General features: G+C 43.8%; 1 protein-coding gene across 6 annotated transcripts in view; it reads right to left on the bottom strand.

The window, feature by feature from the left end:
• The window catches only part of Syne1 (spectrin repeat containing nuclear envelope protein 1), a 467,607-nt gene that overhangs the window by 133,600 nt on the left and 307,952 nt on the right, over nt 1-26,055 (bottom strand). For 4 of the 6 annotated variants that reach the window (XM_042055521.1, XM_038339737.1, XM_038339735.1 and 1 more), the window contains 6 exons: nt 23,536-23,730; nt 22,301-22,441; nt 15,728-15,895; nt 15,370-15,531; nt 4,743-4,949; nt 1,848-2,021 (listed from right to left, as the gene is read on the bottom strand). In XM_042055521.1, the coding sequence (XP_041911455.1) occupies nt 1,848-2,021; nt 4,743-4,949; nt 15,370-15,531; nt 15,728-15,895; nt 22,301-22,441; nt 23,536-23,730 (1,047 nt within the window). The remainder of the gene's footprint in view (nt 1-1,847; nt 2,022-4,742; nt 4,950-15,369; nt 15,532-15,727; nt 15,896-22,300; nt 22,442-23,535; nt 23,731-26,055) is intronic. The other 2 variants (XM_038339736.1, XM_038339739.1) reach the window with 2 other exon arrangements.

Genomic DNA, 26,055 nt, shown 5'->3' with positions numbered 1-26,055 from the left:
ATGTTTAAAACAGATGCATGCCTCAACTTCTGACGGTAGAAAAGAGGCTAGGATTAATAGAAAACCGCTTCCATCTAGTCCTTCAGTCTCCAGCAAGCCAAAGAACAATGCTGCTGATAACAGAGAGGAGTCTGAAGGCACTGCATGATCTAAGTGATAAGGATCAATACCATAAGCCTCAAAATATGAATAAGAAAGACCACTGTGGGATTCTAATACATAGGCTAAATTAGCTAATGCTGTTGGCAGATCTCTTTTGAAATATGAAATCGTGGTCACGGATATTTAGCCATGCTTATTGGGGCAGGGTTTTCTGGAATCCTCTATTTACAATTTTATTTTTATTTCATTGTTTTAGTGTATGTCTGTGCACCGGTTGCATGCAGTGCCCGACAAGGCCAGAAGAAGCCATCATATCCCGAGACTAGAATGACAGATGGGAATAAGCCATTATATGTGGCCTTGGAATGAACTCCTGTCCTCCAGAAGAACAGCCAGTATCCCCTTAACTGCTGAGCCATCTCTGCGGTCTCTTAAATGAAAGATCTCAAGCCTTTCATGTGAAGGATAATATGTTAATAATCATGCAGTTTGATGATGGGCACATGCAAGTTCACTGTTTCTTGCTGTGTTAGACCTGGAATGCCCCATACAGGCTGGCATGTTAAGAGCTTGGTCCTCATCTTGGTGCTATTCCAAGGTGACAGAAGTCTTTGGGAAGTGAAGTCTTGTGGGGGATTTTAGATGCTTTGTTTAAGTGGATTAGGGATGTTTATCTTTATCATTCTCTTTTGTTCTAAGCAATGAGATGGGCAGGCCTCTTCCATGTGCCCCCATGATGTACTGTGCTGTCTAAACCAATGCTGGAATGCATGGATGGATCCTCTCAACAGTACGGAAATAATACTTTCTCCTTTTTAAGTCGACTATATCATCGACCTTGTTACAGTAGCAAGAAGCCAGCATAAGCGTCCATAATACATGGCACAAGCATCCATAATACACAATAAGAAAGAAACCTTTGTGTGTGCTAGGGCTGTAGATCAGTGGTGGGGATCTGCCCTAGCACACATGAGGCCCTAAGTAGTTTAAACTCTGTTACTTCTTGAGAAAAAGAAAGGAAGGAAGGAAGGAAGGAAGGAAGGAAGAGGGAGGGAAATAGAGAAAGAGGAAAAAAGAAAGGAAGGAAGAAAGAGGAAAGAGAAAAAAAAAACATTAACCTGTGATTGGCACCTGAGTGCAGATCCCCGTGGAGGCTAATGCACTGGAGCCCTTGGAAGCTGGCCGCATTGGAGCCCCTGGAGGCCAGCCACACTGGAACCGTTGGAGCTGGAGTTATGGGGAGAGAGTCCCTGATGTGGGTGCTGGGAACTGAACATGGGTCTTCTGGGAGAGTAGCAATCACTCTTTACTACTGAGCTGTCTCTCTAGTTTCTGATTTTTTTTCAAAGACCAAGTACCACTGACAATTCCAGGTTTGAATTTCATTTATGCTTTAGTGATATGCTGCTTTTTGACCCTGTAAATATAAAAAGTCTCTAGCTTGTGGAAACTCATGTATCTACACCAGTGTTTTCTGTATTTTTTTAAATGTCCTTCATGATGTAGGCTCATTTCTTTCTAAAGCAGTGGTTTTCAACCTTCCTAATGCTGCGACCCTTTAATACAGTTCCTCATGTTATGGTGAACCCCAATCATAAAATAATCTCGTCGCTACCTCATAACTGTAATTTTGCTACTGCTATGAATTGTAATTTAAGTATCTGATATGCGGGATTATGATAGGCAACCCCCAAAAGGGGTTGCGGCCCACAGGTTGAGAACCACTGCCCTTGAGGCTCTTGTACCTGGCAGTCCACCAGCTGGGCATCCATGTCCATGGGCTCCTGGGGTGTACCAAGTGCGACATCCAGGGTGGCCTTCGTGTTCAGCAGCCAGTGGTCCAGTTCATCCGCCTCACAGCGGTACCTCTGCAGGGCCTGCTCCTGTCTCTGCTCCTCCAGCTGGTCATTCAGCTTCTCCTGCGGAATTAGGAAGAAGGTAACTCGGAGGGAGGCTCAAGCAGAGAGAGCTTGAAGACCCCGTACAACAGAGCAAGAGCCCCAAGGCCTGGCTACGCACACACACAGCTGGGGAGACAACACAGATACCTAGACTCAGGCCACGTCTCAGAAGTCTAAATCAGGATTTCTGGGTCTCTACTCTTCCCCAATGAATGGATGTGCCCCAGAGGTAAAGGATGCTGGAGGGGCTGGCAGTCATGGGAATGATGGGAGTCAGCCACAGACTGGAACCAGACAGGGACAGAAGCAGCTGGTCCAGGGCAACAGACATTTAACCTCCGTTTCTGGGCCGGGAGAGCATGGGCTGAGATGCAGCTGACCAGGGACATCCATCCCCATAAACGAGACACTTCAGGCAGTGGATCCTGTGGGAGGGGCACCCAGTGGTACTTGTGTGGGAATAAACCAGAAATCCAAAGTTTTAGGCTAACTCTTGAGTTTTCTCAGTTCTTGGAAGTGATCCATGCTGAAACATCCAGACCAGTCTTATGATGAAACCCCACACAAGTTTTTTTCTTTTTTCTTTTTCTTCTTTTTTTATGGCTTTTTGAGACAGGGTTTCTCTGTAGCTTTGTAGCCTGTCCTGGAACTAGCTCTTGTAGACCAGGCTAGCCTCGAAATCACAGAGATCTGCCTGCCTCTGCTTCCTGAGTGCTGGGATTAAAGGGGTGAGCCACCACGGCCCGGCCACACAATCTTTTCATGGAGATAGTACGATGGAATTGAGAAGGTAATGACAAGTATCCCAAATACCGCATCTAAAGAATTCTATCATTGGTAATTGCCATTATTATATTAAAGATGAATTTGCTTTAATTTTGCGGGTAAAAGTGTTTTCCCTATACATATATCTGTGTACCATAGGCATGCAATACCTGCAGAGGCCAGAAGAGGGCATTCTGGTTGTGAGCCACTAAGTGTAAGTACTGGGAACTGAACCCAAGGCCTCTGGAAAAATAGCCAGGACTCTTAAGTATTTAGTTCTTTCTCCAGCCCCTATAACAATTATATTTTAATTAAAAATCTTAACATGGAGACTAAGAAGTAGGAAAAACACATTTTAAGTTTCTGTAGAATAAGGAACAGATACATGATCTGACTGATCTTATGGCCAGTCAACTGAGAAAGAACTTGCGTCTTCAGCAATGAGGCTGAAGATATGGTAATATATATATATATACACACACACATATATTATAATTATGTTATAGTCAGTAGTAAATAAGGTAATACAGCCAGTTGTGTGGTGCACACTTTTAATCCCAGTACTCGGGAGGCAGGGTAGACCTCTTGTGAGTTCAAGGCCAGCCTGGTCTACAGAGTGAGTTCCCCTGTCTCAAAAACCAAATAAATAACATAATATATAACATAATACTCAGTTTGTATAAGAAATGTAATGGGGACATTATGATCCTGTGATACTAGAAGTCAAAAGCCAATAGTTATGAGAATATATATGTGTGTGTGTATATATATATACACACACACATATATATAAAATAACAGCTGATTTTAGCATATATATTATTGTTGCCCAAATCTGCCTACCAAATGAGATTTAAATCAAGTAACACAGGCGACAGAAATAAAAAGGTATTTTCATAAGTAAATATGCCTGACCTGGACCACAGTGAGCAGGCAGGTTTGTGCTTCACGGTGTCAGCTCTATCCTTCATCGCAGGCTCTTACTGGATCAGAGCAACCTGTTACTCAAAACTATAATTCCTGTCCATGGGGCTCTAGTCCACCAAGTACCAGCCTGCTACATTCTCGGTGTCTCCTGTCTGAAGCATGTCTGTAGAGACACCCTGAGTGTGCTCTGTGCTCGGGACACTGATGCAGACACAATACCAGCTTCTTAGGCCCAGGAAGTCACAAGACACACCCACTCAAGTGTCTATTCAACACTCACAATAGACAAACTCGGGGGCAACCGAGGTGTCCAACAACAGAGTAAAGAGTGCATGCATGTGTGTGTACATGCATGTGTATGTTTATATATGTTTGTGTGTACATGTATATGTATATGCACATGCATGTTTGTGTACATAATGAAATTTCTTACAGCCATAAAGAAGATTATAATGACATCATTTGTAAGAAAATAGACATGAAGCCGGGTGGTAGCCTTCAATCCCAGCACTCGGGAGGCAGAGGCAGGCAGATCTCTGCGAATTTGAGGCCAGCCTGATCTACAAGAGCTAGTGCCAGGACAGGCTCCAAAGCTTCACAGAGAAAGCCTGTCTCGAAAAACCAAAAAAGAAAATAGACATGATCAAAGGCAATTACATGAAGTAAATTACATCTACTGTGGAAAAACAAATACTGTATGCTTTCTCATACAAAAATACACATACACACAAATACACACACACACATACACACACACATATGGCATAATGTAGAAGTAGAACTTTTTAGAGGGACAAAGAGGACCAATGGGAATAAAAAGAGGTGAGAAAAGGGAGGTAAGAGGGCAAAAATGTTCAACAGACAATACGTGTGCATGTATGTGTGTGTAAAAGCTTTAAAAATAGGTATCAAAAAAGAGAACAGAAACAAAACCCAGTTTAAACAACAATAAACCCATGTCGTTTGCATCAGCACCCAGAACAACTGCTGGCATCCTAAAGCCTGATTCAGATGCAGGAGCTGAAGCAGCTCTGGGGTCCTAGTTACCTCCAGAAGCTGCCGCTTGCCAGCCGCTTTCATCCTGATGGTGGACATGCGCTCGGCCAAGACAGTGAGCGTGGACTGCAGGGCTAGCTGCTCCACAGGGTCCGACTCCCGGGACGCGGCCGCCAGCTCCTCTGCCAGGGACGCCTGGAGCCCGTTGATCTCGTCCTGGAGCATCTGCACCTCGTCCATCAGGGCCTGTGGGGAAGACTGTGGAATCACACTCTTGACTGAGGACTCCAGGCTCTGCCACCGTCGTACGCCCACTGAAACCAGACGTTCACTTTCAAAACGCCACTGCCGAGCTGAATGCTGCTGGGGTTGCTAGTAACTTAAATCCCATTTGAACAAATGAATGAGCATTTCTGTTTTCAACAGGCTCGTTCTCTTCCTTCTGTACCTAATTCTAAAATGAGAAGTTCCTTGGGACTAACGTCCAGGCCACTGGATGTCTCCAGAGTCCTTTCCCAAGGTTGCAAATGCTGTCTTGTTGACTGCCTCAAGACATGCCCCACCCAGCCTCTACATTCAGCTTGTACAGTTCAATGGCATCCCATCATATTATATATCTTTAAACAACTGCAAAATGCTCTATTTTTGGAATAGGCTTCCTCGCTGGCCCACAAAACACCAGATTAGGAACCCAAATTGAAGTAGTCACCTTGCTGAAGTTCCCTGTCACAGGAGAGAAAGCAAGGCTTCTGTCAGCAGTCTAAGAACTGAGAGATAACAACCAATTCCCAAACTGCCTAACAATACACAAGATAACAGAGCTCTTGCTGCCTTAATCCTTAAGCAAGGAGAGAATTTAAAGTAACCACCTAATATCGCCTTTTCTACTCTTCCTCCCAGTCTTGGCCTTAAAAGGAAAACAACTGTGAACTAACTGGCTCATTATCTGTCCCTTAGTTCTGCTCTGGCTTGTTTTTGAGATAAAGTCTTACTATATAGACCTGGATTGCCTAAAACTCACTACGGAGGCCGAGGCCGGGCTGGTCTAAAATGCAGATAGCTCCCTCCTTAGAGTTAGGATTAAAGGTGTGTAACACCACACCCAACCCTGTTTTTGTTTCGGAGTCAGTGTTTCTTGCAGCCCAGGCCGTCCTGAAACTCTCTTTATAGCTGAGGAAGACTCTAACTGGGTTCTTCCTACCTCTACTTTCTCACGGCTGAGACGCAGGCACACACCAACAATGCCCTGGTTATTTAGTGCTGGGATTGGACCCAGGGCCTTGGGCATGCTAGGCAAACTCAATGGTGTGTCCTCAGTCCGATGTCAGACAACTATTTGTCTAATCCATCTATCTGTCTTCTGGTTAGCTTTTTAGAGATGTGGGGGTCTTAAATTGAACAGCATGTTATAAAAGCAGGCACTGCAGGAAAGGCGGCCGTGGGCCCGGGAAGTAGCGTGGCTGATTCTAAAGGCTGTGCTGGCGTTCGTCCACGCCTCTTCCAGAGACATCACAGTAAGCGCAGTTACCTCCTCAGAGAACACAGTCAGTGATGCTAAAAGACAAAATAACAAGAAAAAAAAAACACCTCTCTTCCCTAACATCGTGACCCATCCATCTGAACATAATATTACATAGACCTAAACAGGAAGTTGGGTGGGGGGGTCCTCTGGTTCTTTACAAACTGTACACCTCCATGCTGCCACCATCCTGACCAGGAAATAATGCCTTTCCAGAACTTTGCAAGGCCCTTGTGACTTCCCTGTGGTTAGCTCCAGGCTTCTCACCCACGCTGTTGACATAAACATGTCTGCCCTTGCTTGGCCCATCACTTCTGTGGATAGGCCCGCCCTTCTGTGTGTGGGCGACTGAGATTGAACTGGCTCCGGGAGAGAGCTGCTCACTTTAGGCTTTGTTATCATCTCATTGCCAACTGCTCTGTGAATCATTTTAGCTTAAAGCTTCCTCCTGGGTTCCTAGTAGAAGCCCGTGGCGCTTTATTCTGCAATTTCCTGCTGCCCCTAAAAAGCAAACCCTCCTCTGTGGTTGCCGGCTACCTCTCTGTTTGTTCTCCCCTGGAGTGTTTCCTTATCCATGTGCCTGGCTCAAACATTCTGGATGCTGGCTGCCTGTTTCTTGTGGTTCTGGAGAGCACAGATGTTTGTTGTACTATATATGGGGACTGTCTGCTTCTCCACTGTTTTTTTCTTTAGTGCTGTCTTTTGACAATCAAAAGTTTTTTTTTTTTTTTTTTTTTTTTTTTTTTTTTTTTTTTTTTTTTAGGCAGGGTTTCTCTATGTAACAGCCCTGGCTTTCCTGGAAATCCCTTTTTAGACCAGGGTTTCCCTCAAACTCATAGAGAGGTGCCTGTCTCTGCCTCACAGTGGGATTAAAGGTGTGTACCACCACTGCCTAGCTTGTTTTATTTTGCTTGAGGCAGTGTCCCGGGGTGTGTGTAGCCTTTGCTCTCCTGGGACTCACCTGTGTAGACCGTAAAGACCTCAGCTTTCTTTGAACTCAAGGAAATCCTCCTGCCTTTGATGGGATTAAAGGCGTGGACCACCACACCTGACTGACATAAAAGTTTTGATTTGTCCTTAGTAGTTACTGATTTTGTTGTTTTGTTTGAGAAAACTTTGCCTAAATATGGTACATCATCTTCAAAAGGATGTTGAGCAAGGAATATAGTAGCTCAGTGCAGAACTCAGGCTTGGAGTGCAGGAAGCTCTGGGCAGGAAGCTCTGGGTGCCCCCCTCCCAATGAAAACAAACAATTCTCCTTCCAGGAGGCATTGGCACACACCTTTAGATCTCAGGTGGATCTCTGAGTTCAAGGCCAGCCTGGTCTACAGGGCGAGTTCCAGGGCAGCTATGGCTGTTTCAAAGAGATACCCTTTCTCACAAAACCAAAAAAAAAAAAAGTTCTCTTGAAGCATAATTAATGAAATGGTATTAGTTTTCGAAAGCTTCTAGAGAGGTTTATAATGAGATAGAAACATGGAGAATAAGTGTTAAGGAATTTTATAGCAATCTGGTATCATCATGACATCAAAGAGAATTTTATTTAATTTTATGAACTATTTGTATATGATGGATCAAATTAAGAAAAACCTCTTCTCCGCAGGTAGGTAGGTCAGCATCGTCTTAGGAGTTTTTTTGTTATGTTTTGTTTTTGTTTGTTTTTAATTTTAACTTCATATTTAGGTCTACTATAATTGATCTTAATTTCTCATACTTTTTTGCTTCCAATATAGGTACAACTCAAAATATCACCTCCTCCTCCCTCCTCTTTAATCTTCCTCCTCCTACCTCCCTTCCTCCCTCTCCTTCTCCCTCTAGATGGCTTTGCAGTATGTATGTATGTATAAACATAAGCCACATGTCTGGTAAGGTGGCACTGCTCCTGGGAGCGGCCCTTCCCATTCTTAGTACTTTGTAAAGTCTATATCACCAGTTCCCAACCTGTGGGTCATGACCCCTTTGTGGGGAATCACACATCAGATATCCTGCATTTCAGATATTTGCATTACAATTTATAACAGCAAAATTACAGTTATTAAGTAGCAATATGGTAGGGATGGGGTTACCACAACATAAGGAATTATATTAAAGGATCTCAGTGTTGGGAAGTTTGAGAATGCTCTCAGTGGTAGGATATATTTTTCAACTTTACCCACCTTTTCCCGTCCTCGAGAGAATTGTTTGTTTCTTTTGAAATGGGGTCTTACATAGACCAGGCCTCCAGCTTGTTATGTAAGAGAATGCCCTTGAACCTCTGATTCTCCTGCTTCTGTCCCCCAAATTCTAGGGTTATGTACCTCACCACTGCACCCCACTAGAGATTCTGTTCTTTGGAGACACGATCTTATATTTGCAATATGTCTTATCAAGCTATATAAAACATACTGCTGTAGTATTTAAGTTTGTTTTTAAGATTTAGTCTCCATTTATAGCCTAGAATGGCTTTGAATGTGCAGTCCTCTGCCTCATTATAGGTGCAGGCCACCATGCCCAGCCTTGGGGGTGATGGATTTTGAACTGAGATTGCATTGCACTTATAGACTGGTTCTCTTTATTGTTCATCTAAAGTATTTTCATGAATTATATTATGATCATTTGTTGGAGACCCAATTGTTAAAAAAATAAAAAAGCTGGGGCTGGAGAGATGGCTCAGAGGTTAAGAACACTGATTGCTCTTCCAGAGATCTTGAGTTCAACTCCCAGCAACCACTTGGTGGCTCACAACCACCTATAATGAGATCTGATGCCCTCTTCCGGCCTGCAGGCAGGACACTCTATACATAATAAATAAACTTTTAAGGACTAAAAAGCCGTATTATTTGTTCTGACTGCATAGACTCCTCTATAATTAGACTAGACTCAGTGTGTCTTCTCCTCTTCATGCAGTTTTGAGCCATGCCCATCTTCCCTCTCATCCCCACCACCTTCCCAGAGACATACACACAATTCCTTCTGCCCGCTCCTGTTAGTAGCCCAGTTCTCAGACTCGTTCTCTCCACTACACACCGGGATGATGTCATTTAATCTGCTCCTTGCTCCCTCTCTCATAAAGATCACAAGAATATTTCTGTTTTCTCTATAGCACGCTGGGAGTTCACACCAGTTACAGCAGGCTTTCGTATCAAGTATTTATGAAAAGCCAGTCTTTGGGATGGTGGTCTAGGGGGTGTTCAGTACATGCAAGTGAATTGATTCTAACTCATAAGAGGTGATGTCTGGAATATACAAGAAACAACCGGAGAGAAAAACACTTATATCTCAGTGGAACTGGCCGGTCAGGGGTGTAGTGGAGGCACTGGCTTCACTGTCTCCTTCTCCGAACATTCTTCAGTAAGGAACAGGGTGGCTCCTTGGGACTGTCCATTCGGCATGGTTAAGGCAGTTCTCAGGAGAGCCATGGCCAGCAGCTGCCCACACTGCCTGGTGCACATGAGAAAACGGAGACAGACTCCTCTTTTGGTTGCTGGCTTGTGATGACACAGACAGCAATGACACAGAACTAGACAAGTGGCTGGAGATACGTATAAGTTGGGAAAGAGGCCTGAGCAAGGGGGAGTGGCAGGGAGGGAGGATTTGATGGATACACATGTCAAATATGTATATATAATAAATTATAGAAAATCACACTGAATCCCATCAAGGTACATATCCACTAATATTTTAATACAAGATAAATACGTGGAGCTTCACTAAATGCCCAATCCTTTAATAGAAAGAGCACGTGTAACTCATGTTTGTTCAATACCTAAAGGAATGAGTAGCTAGCTCTATTCTGACTCTCAGGATTATTGAACTCTCTGAGTACATTTCTTTCCATAATCTATTCGCTATAGCAAACAGCCTCAGAACTCTTCCCAAAGCCTGTCAGTGAGCTGAATGTGGCAGAGATGCCAAATACCCGCAAACATCAGATGTTCTAAGAAGTCAAATCTCAATCACAGGGGTGAAACATTTGAACACACATCACCAGCTAATGTAGTGACATTTCATTTGTATTTTAATAAATAAAGCTTGCCTGAAGATCAGAAAAGTAAAACAACCACGCTGGCCAGCCTTACAGACCAGGCAGCAATGACACACACCTTTAATTCCAGTAGTCACACTTGTTTGCCATAGAAACCAGGTGGCAGTAGTGCATGCCCTTAATCCCAGCACTAGAGAGGATTATAAAACAGGAGGAGACATCTCTCAGTCACTCAGTGGCTCACTGCTTTGCTTTCCTGGTCTTCAGGTTGAACCCCAGTATCTGTCACTGAGTTTTTATTAATCATGCTTCAAGCTTATAAACAGCACTGGGCCTGCACCCATCACATTGTAGAGATCCTAACTGGGGAAAGAGAGAGAGAGAGGCCTGATGCAACAATCAAGCTGATTGATACATTGAAACAAGTGTCCATAGAGTGGTTCTCAATCTTCCTAACCCTGCTACCCTTTAACACATAGTAAGTTCCTCATGCGGTGCTGACCCACAACCATAAAGTTATTTTTGTTGCTACTTTGTAACTGTAATTTTGCTACTGTTATGAATCGTAATGTAAATGTCGGATGTGGGTGAGATCTGAAATGAGACCCCCGTGGGGGTCTCAACCCACAGGCTGAGAGCCACTGCTCTAGTGGCGCCTTGTAAGAGCTAACAAGAGATAATCCTGACAGAGTGAGTGCTGTGAAGCAAGGAGCAATCGAAGCACTTCTACGGATCCTTTTTAAAGCATAAAAAGCACAGTGGACTTTTCCAGCACTGTTCAGTTGGAATTTGGAAATAGAAATTCTATAATAAAAGATGGCTCCAGATGCCAAGAATAGATTTAGATAGTGTGCTGGCGTTAGTTTTTCATGTGGGCAGCTTTGTCCCAGAATTTGTGGAACTAACGTGCATACATCAAAGAGAGAACAGAGAGCTGAGAAGGGAAATCTAGACTCGGAGGTGTATGCAGAACTGTACTGAATTAAACGTTCTCTGTGTCCTTACCCTCGTTAGATCATTAATAAGTCACCAAAGCCTTGGTGTCTGGCTTGCTTACATCATTGAATCAGCTATGTCTCCTCACTGTGGTGACAGGAGGCACTGTCCTTGGTAACAGCAAAGGACAGCAAGTCATGTTGATGGCCCCGACTGCAAGAGAATACTTTCTGATTCAGAACACTTAACTATAATGCACAATTTTAGGTGCTCAGATTTCAGATGATGAGTAGCGGTGGAGTGCTCAGTCCTAAATAGTTCTAAATGGGACGTCTATATCTCTGTCTGCTCTACACACACACATAAACACACATACATGCATGCACACACACACACTCATGAACACACACACTCATGCACACATGCACACTCATGCACACATGCACACTCATTCACACATGTATGCACACACATGAATACACACTCATGCACATATATGCATACACATGTGCACACTCATGCACGCATGCACACACATGCGTGCCTGGATGCATACACCCATTCATATACATGCTCAGGCATGCACCAACACACACACTTCGGGGAATAGTGCAGGACGCAAAGCAGAAAGATCAAAAGAGATGAGAAAGTCCTGTAGGAAGCAGTGTCTGCTGGGCACGTCAGAGCTGTCAGCACTCGTCCACTCACAAGACCAAGTCAGTCAAAACACAGCACAGATGGCTGAGAAGTTCTGGCCGTTGATGGCTGCTGGCGTAGGGCTAATCTGCTTGTTTTTATAGAAGTGAGCTGTGTTAAGTTGTCCATGCTCCAGCGGGTGGCCTTACAGTCACACGGACAGGACTGACCAGACTCAGTGGGATTTGAACCGAGGGCATGATGTTGAGAAGGGGACATAGTAGGAGGGCCTGGGAGGGCTGGAGGCTAGGTGTAGGTAGATATAATCAAAATGATGTGCTGAATGCATGTATGAAATTCTCAAAGACTGAATAATAAGATATATACCTAAAATGATAATATCCAATTTTAGTTTTCTCCATGAAATCCTTTGACAATAATTTTGCTTCAGGTTCTGGCTAGTCTAATGTCAACTTGACCCACAAACTAAAGGAATCTGAAAGAGGGAACCCTCACTGAGAAAATGACTCTGTAAGATATAGCTTCTAAGGCATTTTCTCATTTAGTGATCAATGGGGCAGGGCTCAGCCATTGTAGGTGGTTCCATCCCTGGGCTGGTGGTCCTGGGTTCTATAAGAAAGCAGGCTGAGTATGGGGAAGCAAAGCAGTAAGCATCACCCCTTCATGGTCTCTGCATCAGCTTCTGCCTCCAGGTTCCTGACCTTTGTGAGTTCCAGTCCTGACTTCCTTCAGTGATGAACAGGGCTGTGGAAGTGTGAGGCAAATAACCCCTTTCCACCGCAACTTGCTTTCTGGTCATGGTGTTTTGTCACAACAATAGAAACCCTAACTATGACACTTCATATACAGTATGCATTTTCATACTAATAATGATGGATGGGGAGGTGGTGCTGGTGCTTGGAGTTAATACGCATTCTCTGTTAGCAATTCTAGGGTGTGGGTCACCATGACCCTGTGATCTTGCAGTGCATCACTCCTGGGATGCTCAGTGAAGGGTCTTGGGGAATCTGTGGTCAGTTACCTAGGCTACAGAGATGACAAGCCTCCAACAGAGGAAACGAAAACCTAAAGGTAGACAGAATAAAACTATTTAAACTTCTCCCAGATCACTGGTCCTTAATAATATGATTCTCAAAATTACCCTGCTATAGCCTTCCATAACACATCCTATAGTATCTTGGATGCTTAAAGGATGTATGACTCTCAAAATTACCCTGATACAGCCCTTAGATAACTCATCCTATATTATCTTTGGAGGTTTAAAGGAAGCAGACATTTCCAAGACAGCCATCAAAGTTGACCTGCAGAACTGTATTCAAAAGGAGAGAAATTCTACTCCCTCTAAGTACTGTGAAGTCCAAATTGGTAGACCACAAGGAGAAGGGACAGCAGGACTCTGAAGAACAAAGAGTGCCAGGGAGCAGTCAAATGTGAATGAAGTGACATCAGCAGTGAGAGAAGACTGTAACACTGAGGTCCCTCTAGAAGGGACAGGGATGCTTGGAAGGTAGCAGTGGTCTAGCAAGGCAGTGGGTGGAGGGCAGAGGAAAACAACATTGCAATAGCCACCTGGGTGCCTGAGAGTCCTCGTGATTGCTTTGATCTATTGAAACCAAGGCTAACCTTAGGTTTATGCCTTTATTGCCATTTTCCCAAGACCGGCAGATTGTGGAAACTCTAGGGTAGCTGAGAAGTAGTTTATCAAAGGAAGGTCTAAAATAGATGTGTCCCAAGTACTGAGTCTCTACCTAAGTTTCAAAAGCCTCAAACCACTGTTTCTCAATACACCATCTTTAGATGAAATGAGTGCATTTTTATCTTCTACGGAACGGCCACGTGTTGCGAAAGAAAGCACTTGTATTGGACAGCACATGTGAGCAACCCACGAAGTCCAATGTTATAGTGGATCCAAATGATATGTGTGTGTGCGTGTGCGCGTGCGCACACGTGTGTGTTGCATGTGTTCATGTGTGTCCTGGTAATCACACTCAGAGCCCTGGGCATGTTGGGCAAGTATCCTATGTGTGGGTTACAGTCCCAGCCCTAGAGTCTTGTTTCTGGAGCTGATGAATTGCACTGTCTCTAATAGACACGGCCATCATGATGCACTTTTATGTCTCTCGTCTACTAAAATTAATGTTTCGTTCTCTTTTTAAGATTTATATTTTGTTGCTTATTTATTTATGCATGTGTTTCTGCATGAGTGTATGTCACATGTGTGGGGGTATCTGAGGAGGCCAGAGGAGATCACCTCACCTTTGGAGTGGGAGTGATGGGTAGTCATGAGTCTCTCAGAGGAGTGCTAGGAACCAAACTCGGGTTCTTTGGAAGAGCAGGATGTGCCCTTAACCACTGAGCCACCTCTCCAGCTCCTGTTCTACCTTGTGACAGGTCCCCCTAAGTGGACCCAGTTGTTCTGGACTGCACCTTCACTTTCTGAGTGCTAGAATTATTGGCGTGGGTCATACACCTGGCTTTTTATACTTCTTTTACTTGCGATTTTTTTATGTGTATGACTGTTTTGTCTGTGTACTATGACTGTTTTGCTTGCATGTTCGTATATGCACTACTTGTGTGTCTGGTGCCCATGGAGGTCAGAAGAACATTTCAGATCCCCTGATACAAGAGTTACACACGGCTTTGAACCATCCACCATATGTACGCTGGAAACTGAACCTGGATTCCATGCAAAAGCAACATGCACCATCACACCTCGCCTATAGTTCAGTCTAAAGACACCTTTCAGCTGGGTCAGTAGTGGCGCACTGGGGAGACAGAGGTAGGCAGGTCTCTGTGAGTTCGAGGCCAGCCTGGTCTACAAAGTAATAAGTTCCAGGGTAGCCAGGACTGTTACACACAGAAACCCTATCCTTGTAAAACAAACAAACAAACAAAATACCTTTCTTCTCCTTTACTTTTTAGAGAGTTGTTACTTGCTCCTGGGGAGGGTTAGGCAGCACATTTCTGTGTCACACTGACTCAGCACATATCCTTAGGCCCCAGTGCTGGTCATTAAAGTTTTGACCATGCTCTGTTGGGAACTCTAGAGTATGGGCCTCATTAGCAGTTCCCACGTCCCATGTAGGTATCGTAGCCCAAATTTTAAGCTGATGTGTTTTAACGGCATCTTTCTAAACAGAAGTATGGAATCACATAAAGTTGACATTTTCTCTAACTTATATAAGGTTTTAAAATATGACTAGACTCAGAACGACACAGGATAAAAACTTAGAACTCCTCACTGAAGCCTGAGGCTCGTTCCCAGAAGGGGCCGACTTGGGACACAATTTATTCTTACAGCACTGGCTCGTGAAGGAGAGCAATCTGGCGACTCTAAAGAAACACACTGAGTATCAGAAAAGTCCCAAATCAACGCCAATGCATGTAGCTTTTTTAAGAATCAGAATCCAGGTCTGCTCTTCTCCTTTTCCTTCTAAGAACCCACCCTGAGGGTGTGGCGGCTACTCCCACCTTTGGGAATCCTGCTCACTCTAACAAGAACAACCGCTCCGCTCTCCACAACCGGAGCCTGACAGGCCAACAGGAGAGCACAGCGGTTCCACCACACAGGAAGCTGAAGTCATCGAGACTGCTATTTTTACCTGATGCTCAGCCATCTGGCTTTCTGGGCTCCGGCCGGGCTGGAGGCCCTCGCTCAGCTTTGTCTCCATGGTCTCCATCTTGGTGGAAACGGACTGGAGGGAGTCTTGGTACTTCTGCTGGCGTTCCAAAGCTTCGTAGAGAGTCCGCTGTTTCTCACTGATCTGTACGAGAAAGGGGCTCTTACCAACGGCTTCCTACTTCTTATCTTGCAGGTTGTGACATCTCTTTCCTCACCGCTTTACCCAAGGGCTGCTGACTGTGTCCTAGATGTGGAACCGGGCCTGGGTTTCCTGAGACAGGGCCTAAAGCGATGGGTGTCTGGGGAGCTTGACCAGTTTGCCATCTTTAAAGGCTTACCACATTTTTTAAGGTTTCCCAGGAACGCTGTAAGTCGCCCAGCTTGGCGTTCGCTGAAGGCTCGAGTCCTGGCTCATACAGTTCTTGGGATGCGGTGGTGCTGGGGGGAATCCTTGCGGCATCTGTCTGCAGCCTCTCGGCGGACAGGGCTTGGTAGTACGCAATGTCCTGGGTGGAGAGCACAGTGTCGGAGTGGGGAAGGAAGAAGGCGAACTCGGGATACCTAGGGAACTGTTCTTCACTCAGTGGAAAGGGCTAAGGTTTACATCCACTGTTGGATGCTTCAAACTCAGTAGGTTAGGGCATGCTTGCAGCAAGATTTAAAACACAATAACAAAGTGCATCACAATTGCTGTCATATTTTCACCAACATAAAAAAAAAATCAAGCATGCCAACATTTCAAAAGACGAGCCAAAATACCCTCTTATGTTATATTGGGCAAAATGGTAATGCAATCTATTCAAGCAGTAACTTCTATTTAATAGGTTTACTTCTGTTTAACCAGTACACCTCTAACTAACCAGCACACCTTTATTTAACCAGTACATCTCTAGCTGACCAACATTCATTTAATTAACCAGCATATCTCTATATAACCACCATACCTCTATTTAGCCAGCGCACTTCTAACAGGTATGCCTAGAATAACCAATATACCTCTATCTAAACAGTACGCCTCTAGTTAACCATTACATCTCTCCTTAATTAGGCACCTTGACTTAGTTAGAGCACCTCTAATTAACTACTGCAGCTGTATTGACCAGTTTAGAGAAAAGATGCGTTCTACCTGCTCTAGTTCCGGAACTAAAGTTCAAACATTGATTAATATTCTGAATAACTCTCGAAAGGACTTGTTTCAAAGATTAAGTCTAGGTAGAGGCAGGAGGGTTGGTGGCTCAAGGCTACCCTCAGCTACAGAGCAAATTTGAAACTAGCCTGAGCTATATGAGACTGTCTCAAAAAAACCTATAGACATTAATTTTGCAAATGAGGCCAGATTCATTATTCACAAACTAGATATTTTTATTATTAAGTGGTGGGAAATATACAAAACAAAAATTTAAGAAGACCCATCCATCATTTCCTGGAAGCCCAGGAGAAATCAGCAAAGTTAATGCTGAAATCATGAATTAGACTGTTTATTACTTTCTTGTGTTGTATATGTGTTATGTGTACTTCTTGGTTTATGATGTAATTTATTGTACCAAGACACAATGTGCTTTCTGTTTTTTCAATAGTGTGTGTATTGTGTGTGCCTTTTGTACATGTATGTATTCATATGTATGTACTTGCATGTGGAGGCCAGAGGTTGGTTTGGGGTGTCTTCCTTAATGAGCCTTTACCTTATTTTTCAAAACAGCATCTGAATCAGAGCTCACTGGATCAGATGGGCTGGCTGAACGTGGAGTTCCAGGGGTCCACTGTCTCTGCCTCCTGGGTGCTAGGATTCCAGATGTGCAGCATCATGCTTGGCTTTTACAGAGATGCTGGGAACCCACACTTTCGGTAGGCATTGACTGCACCTTTCCCCAAATGTGTGCAATTGTCTATATGCACTTATCTGAAGCTTAAACTGGGAGTGGTGTTTGTATTCTGTCCGTTGCTATCTGCAAAGCTCACTGCTTTTGCAGCTGTGCTATTGAAGGTAATTGTGGCCGTTTAAAACACCGAGTGTCACTGATAATCATGTATTGAGAAAATCTTTGCAGCTCTGGGAAAACATAATGGCAGGAAGTAGTCTGGTGAAGGAGGTGCGGTGGGGGCAGGTGGCCTGTCTCGGGCGAGAATCGTAAGACACCAGAATTGGATCCGACTTGGGGTGGGACACTTGAGACTCCCGCTGAATTTTCTTCCCACGCTCTGTAATTGGAACAAGTCACATCCATTCGGTGTACCAGCTCAACACTGAGAGTGAATGTCGTCTTCCACCCCTCTTGTTATTGTTGCTGAAGTTTCTAGCTGAGTCCCTAATATTTATTGACAACATGGTATGTGGGTGCCAGTTTCTCCTTTCTTTCCCTGCCACCGTCTTGATCAATTCAAACTTACCCACCAGAGGGTATTTGTACATATGCATGTCACTCACATAAAATGCACACACGACACACACAGTACACGAAACACATAGAAAACACATACAAAACAGATACAGTTCATGTACACATATAACACATGCTTTATAGCCAGCCCTACTTCTTGCTTTGTCTCTGAGTCCTGAGCACAGATGTGACATGACCATCCAGTCTTCTGCTCATGCCTATGCCTTGCCTGTCTGCCACTATATCATCCCCTCTACGATGGACCAGATCCTTCTGGAACACTGTGAGCCAAAATAAGCTGTCTCTCCCCAGAGTTGCTTTGCTGGTACATTTTATCACAGCAACAAGATGGTAACTAACATCTCCACACAAACACATACACGCACGTGCACACACGCACACATCCCTCTACACACACACTTCTATTGTGTCCCCTGATCTAGAATGATCTGTCCTAAGTTCCGTAATAGCTGCTAGTTAAATTCCTTCTGTGGTTCATTGCTGTCTTCTGGATAAAGTCTTGACTCATTCATGTGGCGTGAATTCATGTATATGGTCCTTCACAGTGTGGGCCCACATCCTCTCCCAATCTGTTTTTCCAATGATACCAAAACCCTTTGCAGTTGCCACGTTGGTTCATGTTCTCTCTGCTTCTACAGTTCTGCACACGGGGTCCCTTCTACCTGAGAAAGCTGTACCTCCTGCTATCCTGGCATCCTCCACATACCTCAGGAGGCTTCCTTCCCTTACAGCTAACGGGTCTGACACAGACCTGAAACCACCTCTCTTGGTTGCTGCCTCTGTGGTCTCCCATGCCTCTGCTTCCCCTTACCAGGCCACTTGCCATCTTCAAGCCCAGTGGTTCTCAACCTTTCTAAGACTGTGACCCTTTAATATAGTTCCTCATAGGTTCACCCCACAATCATAAAATTATTTTTGTTGCTAATTCATAACTATAATTTTGCTTCTGTTATGAATTTTAATATCCCTGTTTTCCAATGGTCTTAGGTGATCCTGTGAAAAGGTCATTCGATTGTCAGAAGGGTCACGAACCATAGGTTGAGAACCACTACTTTAGCTCCATCATCTGCCATTTCTCACAAATTTGTGAGCTGCTTAATAACTGTCATAATGCCCGAGGCCTTTCATTCTGGGCATGTTCTGTGTGCTCATCAAGTAGCAGGTAGGGGAGGGGGAGTTGCACATAATGATTCTGGTACCTAAATTTATTTTATAGGGATGGGAAGTGATACAATAGTTGCCCCATCTATGTCCATGTTCTTACTCTTGGCACTTTCAGTGACCCCTCCCTAGTCAACCACAGGCCTGGACTTATAAGTAGAAAATTCCATAAAGAGCACTTCATAAAAATTGTAAGTTTTACCAGGGTACGTGGATATAAGTGCTCTCTCTTATTGATGATGGTGGCAATCTCTTACTTGCCTTAATCTGAAAAGTAATTTCTGGGTAGGTGTGTATGTGTAGAAGAAAACAGGGTGTGGTTCCACGTGTGGAACGATCGTCAGGAGTCTTAGAGTGCAGGGTAAGATGGGACTGTTGAACTATTACTGCCGCCAAGATGAAAAGCCAAAGCCCGGCTGTAACATGATAAAACTGCTCAGTTACACACCCCATTATAAATAAGGAAGGTCTCCAAAGAGCTAGAATACAATTTGCTACCAAAAAAAAGGTTTGTTTCGGCTCTATGTGTACATGGTTCATGCCTTCCGACATGACAACGGGGTTCTTAGGAGCTGAAAACCCTTCAGTCTGTTGTAGGAGGACTACAGGAAATCAATAAGTAAATTACTGTGTAGCCCTATCTGTTATCATTAATACTTGGGAGACTGAGGAATCACCCTTAAAAATAGGAGTCTCCCTGCTCATGTGTCTAAGGTTAAGCTGCCCAAGGAAATAAATCTGGACATATTTGACTACAATTCAATCCCCATTTTCTAGTCTTCAAAATAATGGTGCTTAAACATCTCATTTAATGTTGGTGACTTTGTGTTGACATCAATTTCCATTTATACATGAAGAGTTGGGGAACTTCCCGGAGGGAAGTCAGCTTGGACCCTAAAGGGTTGTGACCTCATGGAGCTTCTGACCTGGAGGCCAAGGGTGTGACAATATTTATCTCAACTCTTCCACGGAATCCAGGTCACTGCTTGTGCCTAAGGGGATGGAGAAGACAGCAGAAAATTCTGAGGACGCCTCCACCTCCCTGTTTTTCCTCTCTCACAGTCAGCAGAGGGAACACACTGAGTGCGGGGGGGGGGGGGGGGGGGGGGGGGGGGGATCTGTTTGTTATGTAACAGAGATCTACTTACAGAAAGAGCAAGCACAGAGCCTCTCCACCACGGATGTGATATGCCGAAGCAGTTATATCGGGCTCTTCCTTGAAGGGGTGCACATTCTGTACAGCCGTGGCGGTCTCAAAACGGAGCTGAGGGGTAGCCTCCAGAAGCTCCTGAAGCTTTGAAACCAACTCTGAAACCTAGAGCCCTGCTGCCCGAGCTGTTACAAGTTTCTAATGGTGTGATACTTATTGTAGAAGAGGAACATGTGGCCAACAGGGGGAACCAATAGGTTGTTTGATTGGGCAATGCCATAGTGTCCGCCAACTCAAGATGTCCACCTTAGCCCTAGGACGGTCACTGCTACCAACAAGAATGTCAGTAGAACCTACTGCCCTATCTGGATGTCTGCCCACCAATGTGATTAAATTGACATTTCCTTGTGATCAAAGAGAGCTTGTTAAAAACTAAGCCACAGGAAGTCTCACATAGCTCAATTTCAGATGTCACATGCACCATGATTGATGCAAGTAAATGCATGTAACAAGAAAATGTGTGTGTGTGATCTGTCATGACCCTCTGGACAAAACTCACACGTACATCAAAAGCGTGTTTCAAGAAATAGCACAGAGACAGACATTTTACAAAAGTCTTAAGACTTTCCAGCATAGTCTCAAGAGTTGTACTAATTGTTCTACTTGAAAATTGTGAGACTATTACATAATCTCTCAATATATAATCCGCTGACTATTGTCCATTTCCTCTGATTCTAGTAACATCTGTAACCACAGCAAAGAATGTTTCATCAAAGCGTGAGTAATTCATATTTTTAATTCAGAACTTGGGAAACAGCTGCCTAAATCTCCCAGGGAGCTCTGAACTTCTCCTTTCTTCTTGTTCTTGTTAATTTCCTCTTATTACTCTCGTCATTACTTAATTCTTGCTGACCTTTCTGCTCTGAATGTAAGGCAGAAGTTCTTTGGCTCAGCATGCTTGGAGGTGTTTTTGTTTTGATTGGATTTGGTAGTTTTGAGACCTTCTCACTCTGTAACCTAAGCTGGAGGGAAACTCACTCTGTAGCTCAGGATGGCTTTGACCTCATGGCAATCCTACCTCCGCCTCCCAATGCTAGGACTACAGGTGTGAGCCACCACACCCAGCTAAAAAAAAACCGTGTCTGATAAATGGATGGAATAAGCACTTCGCCTATAATCCCAGCACACAGGTCTGATTCAAGGCCAGCCCGAGCTACAGATCAGTTCCAGGATAATCAAGGCTACAAAGAATCCTGTCAAACAACAAACAAAAATCCTCCCTAGAACGCTATCACTTTCTACCAATGGATTCCTATATTATCTAAAGGCATCATTGATACTCTACTCCTTTTCATTTGAAGAGTTGTTCCGTTTATCACGGAAGTGCATGGTCCAACCTTGGGCTTTAAAGCAAAAGCCATGCGGTAGATGAACGGTGCAGCCTACAGTATGTTTGCCCTAATTAGCGCGTCTACAATATCATCTCAGTGCTTTGAGCAGTTGCATAACTTCCTAGCAACACCATTAAAATCTGTCAAAATTTGTTTTGGCTAAAAATACAGCATCATTTATCACGTATTAAATGTTTTGGTTATTTTTAAAGTATTTTGCTTATATCAAATATGTATCCCTAAACGTTTCGACACATAACTTAGAATATGCTATATTTAGTATAAGATATGTTAAAATGCAGCCCGGAACAAGGTTCATCTTCATTTTTTTGAAAGATAAAAGTCACATATGGATGTAAGATTTTCTATTTAAAATAGGACATCGTGTTAGCAGTGTGCTCAGGACATGTTAACTGGGCCATAGAATCAAACATATATACTACTGCGTTCTCTGTTCAGATACAGTGCCCCACGCCTGTGATGGCTTTGGGAAGCCTTGAGGCCTTAAAGGGACCTTCTTCAGGCTTCAACTTTCATGAATGAATTTTTATTTATATTGGGCTATAATTCCCATAAACTGATTTTTTGCTCATCTCACTGTAGTTTAGGAGATGTGGCCACATATGGGACCAGTTAACAGTCATAATTTGTTGTCTCACTTGACAATCACACATAATTGATGTGACTAAAAGGACTCAGAGATGTGTCACTGGATCCAAATTCAGTCACACCCGGAGCCTAGTAAGGTTGGAAAGTGGAGCACTGGATCTGGCAGGAGCTCAGAGCAAAGGCAAGGTGGATGGGAGGTACCTGGTTAACAGACGCCTCTGTGTTAGCCACAGGTGATGGGGAGCGGCAGGCAGGTGGGGAGGAAATCTCACTGTTGGTTCCCTCCTCCCCAGACTCTTCAGTGACGGGTGACAACAAAGTGTGACAGCGACCCGCAGTCATCTGCCACGCAAAAGGTAGCCCGGAGGACATGAAAATCAGTTAGCTATGTTAGCGCAAAACCTCCACAGACACAGTTCAGGGCATCATTATCTACCCAAGGCCGGAATCAATGAGGCTAATTTACATATTAACTTATTAATTCTGAGTTAGTATTGAAAAGTATGATCTTCAAGTGAATAGGATGTTAATGCTATTTCTAAAATAGAGAATCCATGGCTACGCATCATAACCGAGAGTTGCTTTGGTTTGAAAGTATCTGTAGTTTTACTGAGGGTGTTTGTGTCTTTATAAAATAAGTAGAAAAAACATGTGTCAAACAAGGAAAAGAGTATATGGAACAAAACCTGGTCTATGGTGACATCTTAAGTTCCAAGTGCCCTAAGAAGATAATGCATCTAATGTCACATGTGACCACATGGGTTTGGGTTGAGTTACACATTACCCAGAGTATGGCATAGTCAAAAAAAAAAATACACATTACCAGAAGACACTGTAGTTACCAAAACACTCGGTGTATTTTCAGTTACAAAATATATGGGGAAATAATGGCACAAAAGATTAAATAATGCTTTTTTTTGGCCCAAGACTAAACTTTGAATTCTCTATTTCCTTATTTTTCTCTCATAATAGCTTTTCTATTTTTCACCAATCATATGGTACATGCATAGGTGTGTGTCTGTGTGTGTGTATGTGTGTGTGTGTGTGTGTGTGTGTGTATGTGTATGGATGTATATATTCAACTTGGAAAACAGTGAAATAAATGTGTCATGCCTCCTACCTCCCTGCGGTGTAAAGGAATTGTTTTCAAAATAAAGCATGCCGTGGGTCAGTATTATTGCAAAATTGCACATGAATGAAGGGCGGATCTTGGACTCCAAATCTAACCTTCACAGTTCCAACTGCCACTGTGTACAGGGTTAAAGATCAGCTCTGGCCCCTGAACCGTCTCTGCAAATGAAGGAAACGGCTCCTAAACTAGAATCGACAAGCTCTAAAGCTAGTCTCTAAAGAAGCCTGGCTATGACAGTAGGGCTACCACCAGCCAGGCTCGGGTCAAAAGCCAAGCTAGCAGGAGGGGCAGACTTGATCCTTACCATGACCACCGAGGGGTGGGCCGAAGGCGTGGGGAGGAGCTCGCGGTCCAGGTCCTCAGTCCCTTCCGCCAGCCCCTCGACCTCGGTCACAGTCAGCAGCATAGTGGCGTGCTTGGCTTTCATCGTCAGCATCTTGCATTTGGAATTCAAAGAGGCGATCTGCTCCTGGTAGCCCTTGATTTTCTGCGCCAGCTCCTGAGGAAACATTTCCCCCCACTGTGTCAGCGCAGCATCAAAAGGAAACAGTAGCGGCGTTCATCTTCCTGCAGCCCGGAGCCAATGAGAGGCGGAGCCGAGCCTTGCGCTGAGCAGAGGCAGTCTGCAGCTGCTGGCTGCTGCACCCTCTAGCCCTGCCGAGCCAGACCACAGCACAGCCTGGCCCAACTCCAGACGGTACGTCCCAGTCAAGCTTGAGCTGGGAAAATGGGGCGACGTGCAGTAGGGATTGGAGCCCTGACAGGTCACCCTTACGCCAACGTGAACTTCCAACGCGAGGAGGAGCTGGCAACTTTTTAAAAAATACCTGAAGCCTCTGAAATTTACCAGATGGTTCATGCCATGGAAATTAGGTCATGTGATGACTAAAACTTAAAAAAAACAAAAAACCCTGCACTGCTCAGCTCTATGCTGACTACATCCAAGAGGTGGCAGTCAGGAAGACAGGGTCACAGAGTAAACTGCCTGCAGACCGTTGTTTCTCATGTGAATATTACGTATGAAATCTATGATACTTAATTTGTAATGAACTATAGGAATAATTACTGAAAGTCTGACTGACCTCCCAAATCTGTCTATTCAGCCTACTCTCTTTCAACAAACACACACACCTCAGGGGTCTCTCATATTTCAAAGCAAAGCTCTACAGTATTGTGCAAATTAATGCCTTCTAATTTTATTTTGCTCTTGAAAAATATACTATTTGAGACTTAACTGACACATTTTGTGACCGTACTCAGACGGGCACCGTTCCTAAAAAGGGTTAAGAACAGATCACTTCCAGGAGTTTGGATTTCTAAATATTACAGCTATACATTCTTGCTTGCATAAAAATATTACAATCACCATGGTGTCACCATGAGGTTCGGTCAGAAAGAGGTGGATACACAAGTACTAAGGGTACTGAAAACAGTCTATGATAATTTGTCCCTGCTCCTGCAATATAGGCCCTAATAGTTCTTTGTTTGTTTGTTTGTTTGAGACAAGATTTCTCTGTAGCTTTGGTGCCCGTCCCGGAACTAGTTCTTGTAGACCAGGCTGGCCTTGAACTCACAGAGATCTGCCTCCACCTCCCTGAGTGCTGGGATTAAAGGTGTGCGCCACCACCACCTGGCTGAAAGATAGAGTCTTGCTATGTAGATCACGTGCCCTTTGAAATTTTTCAAAGAGTAAAATAAGCACAACTTAAGAGAGCTGTTGTCGCTGTATCAGACTCTTTAAAACTGAAATTCGATGAGAAGTATTCAGAAAATACAGGGAGCAACCCACACCCCGACTTTTATGTCATTATCACAGCGCTCTCTCTAGTAGACACTTCCCTTCCTGCCTTTGTCTTTTCTGCACAATGACCTCCGTGTGTGTCTACACAGCTATTTATATGAAACATCTTCTGAGGCACGGGAGGAAGCTAGCAAATGCCAACACGGAGACAGTACTATCAGGTGAGCCTGTGACAGAGTGAGGCAGGTCACTTTCTGAGTCTACTAGGAATTCTGCAAAGGGGTGGCTCTGTGACCTTAGACAGTCATTTCTTGTCTTAAACCACCTTCCTCTTTTTGTGATGATGTCATACACAGTCTGTTACAGTGCAAAAAAAAAAAAATCATTAAAATTTGAACTGCAAATACTGAATTTGACCAGCACTAGATTTCCGAGCTCAAGAGATCATTTTTTAAAAAGTAGATGTCTTATTACTTTTCCTTCCTTCCTTCCTTCCTTCCTACCTTCCTTTTTTCCTCCCTCCCCTCCCCTCCCCCCTCCTTTTCCCCTCTTTTCCCCTCTCCTCCTCTCCCCCCCTTCCCTTCCCCTTTTATTTCCTTCTTCTTTTTGTAACCCCAGCCCTTGGAAGTCTAAGGCAGAAGAATCTGGAGTTTGAGGCTAGCCTGAGCTACATAGGGAGACCTTGCCCCCTCTCCCCACCCTACCGCACACACTCCCCCAAAAGTCTTAAAAAAATAAAAACTCAATTTTCATAGGGTTGAACAAGAAAGATGTTAATTTCTTAAATTATTTTTAAAACATAAGCTTTAGTAATAGTTAATGTCACTCCAGACAAGTTATATAAATATTTGGGTCATAATAAAAGAGAAGTGGAAACAGCATTTTGGATCTTATGAAACAGGAATAAAATAATACATAGCAAACACATAATATACCATGGAGACAGTGATTTCAAAAATTGTCACTAATCATTACCAGGAAGTAAACAAAACAGCTAGCAGATGATGGCCATAGCTATAAAAATGAATATAAGCAGAATATTGATTTTGCAAACCATAGAAATGTACCTTTTTTTGGATTTTG

The sequence above is a fragment of the Arvicola amphibius genome, chromosome 8 (genome assembly GCF_903992535.2).
Source record: "Arvicola amphibius chromosome 8, mArvAmp1.2, whole genome shotgun sequence".
Lineage (NCBI taxonomy): Eukaryota > Metazoa > Chordata > Mammalia > Rodentia > Cricetidae > Arvicola > Arvicola amphibius.
The sequence above is the reverse complement of the archived record's forward strand: the minus strand, read 5'-3'. Positions and strand labels throughout refer to the sequence as shown.